The 5,191-nt window shown below is 26.3% G+C and overlaps 1 protein-coding gene across 1 annotated transcript; it reads left to right on the forward strand.

The window, feature by feature from the left end:
* The first annotated feature begins 529 nt into the window (after positions 1-529).
* LOC150032808 (protein CENTRORADIALIS-like) lies at positions 530-4,895 on the forward strand. Its single transcript, XM_090306538.1, has 4 exons — positions 530-878; positions 1,642-1,703; positions 3,465-3,505; positions 4,320-4,895. The coding sequence occupies exons 1-4, from the start codon at positions 669-671 to the stop codon at positions 4,535-4,537; spliced, it is 531 nt and encodes a 176-aa protein (XP_090162664.1). The 5' UTR covers positions 530-668; the 3' UTR covers positions 4,538-4,895.
* The last annotated feature ends 296 nt before the right edge of the window (positions 4,896-5,191 follow it).

A 5,191-nucleotide genomic window follows, 5' to 3' on the forward strand; every position in this document is an offset into this window, starting at 1 on the left:
TAACATTAAATTAAATTTTATGTCTAATAGGACATTAAATTTTTAATTTTACATCTAACTAGTATATATGAGGATTTTTCAAATATAAAATCCTTCAAAATATAAATAAAAAATTCAGAGATCTATTAGATATATAAGATATTGAAAGAACAAAGCCCATTTTAAATACTTTTTAAAGTTCAAAGTTTTTTTAGATACCAAAAATAATAATTCATAGACCAAATAAACATAAGACAAACCTAAAATTCAGTGACAGGCCACAAGTCTCAAAAGTATTGACACTAAATAAAAAATAATAAATAAATAGGTGAGCTGAAATGGTAACAGTGCTATATGATTTTTTTTTCTCCTACATAAAGAATAACTCAATTCATGCTTTAAAATGAATAATTACAACCAGTATTGACACTCAATTTTATAATTAATAAAAGCTTCTAGAAACATTCACTTTATTGCCAAGAAACACCAAGCAACATCTATATCTATTAAATGAGCCTTCCATAAACACTATAAATACCAACACCAAAGCTTGAGCTTTCTAAAGCACATAGACAAAAAGAAAAGGGAAAAAACAACCCTAATTAGGATCTGAAGAACAGTGTTTTCCTAAATCCAAAAGCTTTTTTTTTCCCCTTTAATTTTGTGAGTTGTGCTTGAAAAATTAAGAAATGGCAAGATCAATAATGTCATCAGAGCCTCTTGTTGTTGGGAGAGTGATAGGAGATGTTCTTGATTCCTTCACTCAAAGCATGGAGATGTGTGTTTTTTATAGTAATAACAAGCAAGTTTTCAATGGCCATGAGTTCTTTCCTTCTGCTGTTGCTACTAAACCTAGGGTTGCAATTCAGGGAGGAGAGTTGAGATCTTTCTTCACGCTGGTTTGGTTTTTTCTTTTTTCCCCCTTTTCTTCAATATTTGACTGGCCCAATTGCTTCTTTCTTTACTCGTTACGGATATGAATCAATGATTTATTTGAGGTTCGAGTCTCTAGCTCGCTCTGCATGCTGAAGAAAAGAAAAATTAAGATTTTGAATTGTTTGGTCTATCAACCTAAGTATAAATATTAATTATATCAATAAAAAAAAAGTTTAGATATTCAAATTTATGTCTTGCATGTTGAATAATTTTTTTGAAAAATAAGAAAAAAATGTAAATATTTTTTAGATTTTTCTATTAATAAGAATTTCCCTTTTTGATTATTTGTTAGAGTTATACTAGTTTTCAAGCTCACAAAGAAAAAAAAAAGATTAAATTTACCACAACTTTTTTCACTAGACATAGTTTAGTATGTATATCAGCGTCTATCAGTGATAAACTTCTATCAATTTCTGTTACTGATAGATACTAATGAACTTCTATCAGTCTCTATAAAAGAATATTAAAATTTTGTTACTTTGTATAAATAATTTTCCTTATTTTTCTATTTTTGCAAATCTCCTATATAATTTTTCTCTCATGAATTTGTTTAATGCTTACAACATCGATATTTTCTTAAGAAATTGTAGGTTTTGAATTCTCTTCTTCATATTTGTGATGTTCCTTCTTTTGAACTATAAAAAATATACTAGAGTTGTGTTTTATCTAAATATCTCTTAATGTTTTCATTACTTGATTTATTATTATTATTATTATTATTTTCAGATTATGACTGACCCAGATGTTCCTAGACCAAGTGATCCTTATTTAAGGGAGCATTTACACTGGTAATTAAACATTTACATATGAGTTGGTTTTTTTTCAAGGCTATATATGTGTGATGAAATTATATTACATATTGCATGTGCATGTGAAACCAACCAAATTAAATTTGACTTTTTGTTTTTGGAGTACAATATAGAGTATGGGAATTTGAACCTCCAGCGTCCAATCAAATTTGATTTTGAAGAATAATAATGCGAGAATCGATGTAATATTTGTCGTTACTGGATTATGAAAGTATTTTGGATTTTGGCTAATTTTGCAGATTTTTCTTTCATTTTTGTCTTGCCTAAAATTTTTTTTGTCTTATTTGGGTTTCATTTGGTTATATTTTTAGTTTATTTTTTGAAGAAAACATTGAAAATAATCTAATATTTGTCTTTTACATTTATTAAAATTAAAAAATCTTCTTTTATAGAGAAGAGAAATACATGTATTTTGACCGTTGGAAGATCCCCTTTATTTCTCATAAACTGCAATATAGTATTTATTTACTTACTTGTATAATTTATTCTGCATTCACTAAAGGCATAATTACTCGATTGTACTCCTTATTTGCTATATCTTAATTGAGGGTATATTTGTCAACTTGTTCTCCTTATTAGCATTTTTTAAGTTAAAGTTGTTTTTTTTTTATTACAATATTTAGATAGAAGAATCTAACTTTTAACCTCAAAGTAGATAGTACAAACTTATTAAAATAGGTTAAAATATCGAAAAATATCTATATCCATGAAAATTTCTAAAAAAAATTATAAGAACAAATCAATAAAAAAATATTTTTTTAATTAATAAAAGTAAGAGAGAAAAAAAGAAAAAGGAGGAAAAAAACTCCCATCTTGGTTTCTTATTTATTTGTTTATTTACTTATTATTTTTTAACTTTTGCATCTGAAAACATAATCAAAAGTTACTAAGGAAAACTTTCGCAATTTAGATTTTGTTTTATGTTTTCAGATTGGTTGAGTTCAGCGAATATATGTTTGGCAGACAACCCAAATTTTATTTTTGAAAATTGTTTTGAGATTATGTGATCCAAACACTGCAAATTTTAAAAGCAATATTTTTATGTTTTCTTTGTATCCATAATTTGAATTTTAAAATTTTAAAAGCAAAATTATATTAGATAAAGATAAAAACATTTAGAAATATAAAATGCCATGTTATAAACCTAATTCAATTTTTTATAAAAAAAAATAAAAAAAATATTATGTAATGTATTCTAAAGTAAAATAGGTTAAGATTCAAGTTTCGTCCCTATGATTTGGATCAAGTTAAAAGTTAGTCCATATGATTTTAAGATTTAGAATTTAGTTCCTACAGCTTAATAGTTCATATGGCTTTTTAAATCCTCTTAAATAGCTCCTACCATATGAAGTATTCATTAGGAAGCTTTTATCAAACCATAGGGGGTAAATTATAATTATAAACAATAAGACTTAAATTTTAACTTACTCTAAACCACAGGGACCAAAATTTCAATTTTAAATTATATTATATTACAAAATAATAATTATACAATTTTTTAGCATAAAATATATTCATAAATAAATTAATAATAATTTATTGTCAACTAAAATTTAGTAACTATAACTAGTTTACAATTGTTTATATTATAATTCAATTTCTAAATTCTGCTACCAAACACATATCTAAAAACATGAAATACAACTTTGTTTTTATTTAATCCCTTGTTTCAAATTTCTGTTTTCAAATTCTCTACCAAATAGACCCTAAATAGTTTTAATTGTGAAACCTCTATTGCAGGATCGTAACAGATATCCCTGGCACTACAGACACCACATTCGGTAACTTTTCCTACCAAATATATATATTCAAAATAAATAATAATAATAATAAAATTTCTTCTAAAAAAAGTAAAAAATAAAAAAATAAAAAACTTTCTAGTGGGGAGATTAGAAGAAAAACTTTTTAAATATATACATATATTGTCTATTTCCTTTCCTTCTTAGCTATGGTTTAGACCACCTTAAGAGAAATTATTAGGTGCAACCTAATTTCATGCTTCACATTCCTTTTAGTGTATAAAAAAATTTATAAAGAAAAAATCATTTTTAAAAAAACAACTTGCTACACGAAAATTTTTTGGACAATTGCTTGTGCAGCTTAGATAACACTCAAGTATTTTCTATATAAAAAATTTAATTTAAAGAAAACTCCCTCGGATTCTTTTTTTTTTATTATTATTATTATTATTCAGATCAAACATCTAGGTTAATAACATAAGATTTGTGTCAAGTTGACTTATGGTGATATTGCGCTTTCTTCTTGAGTTTTATGGAGGGGAAACGTAAGATTTAAAAAAAAAAAAAAAAAATCTCCAATTAAAGATTAAAAGAAACTGAAATTTTATTTCCTAATTTTCTAAATATTTTTAATAGATCAATTAAAGATTAAAAGAAACTGGAATTTTTACATACAAGTTAGAAATGGGCAGAGCTCCATCCTCTTCTGTCATTTTCCTTCTTAATTAAGCAGATTTTTCTTATAATGAGAAAGAGAATAAACTTATAATTTTTTATTGACGATCAATATAAATATATCTTAACTATTAAGCTACAATATTAAAACCAATAAATTTTGTAAATAAATGAAACACAGGGAGAGAGATAGTAAGTTACGAGATTCCAACACCAAACATAGGAATCCACAGGTTTGTTTTTGTTCTATTTAAGCAGAAACGAAGACAATCAGTGAATCCACCCTCTTCAAGGGATCAATTCAACACTCGAGCCTTCGCCATCGACAACGATCTGGGACTCCCCGTTGCTGCCGTCTACTTCAATGCCCAAAAAGAAACTGCCGCCAGATGGCGCTAAAACCGCCGTTTGACAGCAGTTCGAGTGGACCAAAATAAAAGAGGAGAAAAAGGGAAAAAAAATTAATATACAATCTGAGTCTTTCTTTTCCCTTGAAAATAATAATCACTTTTTATATATGGTGATATAGAAGGAAGGGAGAGAGAGGTTCAGATTTGTATATTAGAAAAATATATATTTGCATGAGAGGAAATAATTTGGACAAGCAAAAAGGAGGAGAACCGCGTCGTTTTCTTTTCCTTTCTGGTGTGTTTTTAGTTGTGTGTTATTAATGTATTTTGCATGTAAATATAGATGGATGTGCTAATGAATTTAGTTTCAGAGATGATTTACCATTACCACAGTTAGTATTTATTTTCAAATTAAGATATATGAAAACGTCCACTTGCTAATGGTTTTATTTTTATATTTTTCATTTCCTGCTTTTTTTATTTTATTTTTGTTTTTATGTTTCTTTTCCAAGGCTCCGTTTAAGATTATTATAGCTTTTAAAATAATTGTTGGTAGTTGTGCTTTTAGAAACATCAGCTGTGAAAAGAAGTAAAAGAGTGTTTGATAAGTTCCAGCTTAAACTTGAAAAAGTAGGTTAGAGTGTTCGGTAAATAAATACAAAAATATATTATTTTAGATATAATAATTAAAATAGACTTATAA

The sequence above is a fragment of the Benincasa hispida genome, chromosome 11, assembly GCF_027475165.1.
Source record: "Benincasa hispida cultivar pf3 chromosome 11, pf3_genome.v1.1, whole genome shotgun sequence".
In the NCBI taxonomy this organism is placed as follows: Eukaryota; Viridiplantae; Streptophyta; class Magnoliopsida; order Cucurbitales; family Cucurbitaceae; genus Benincasa; species Benincasa hispida.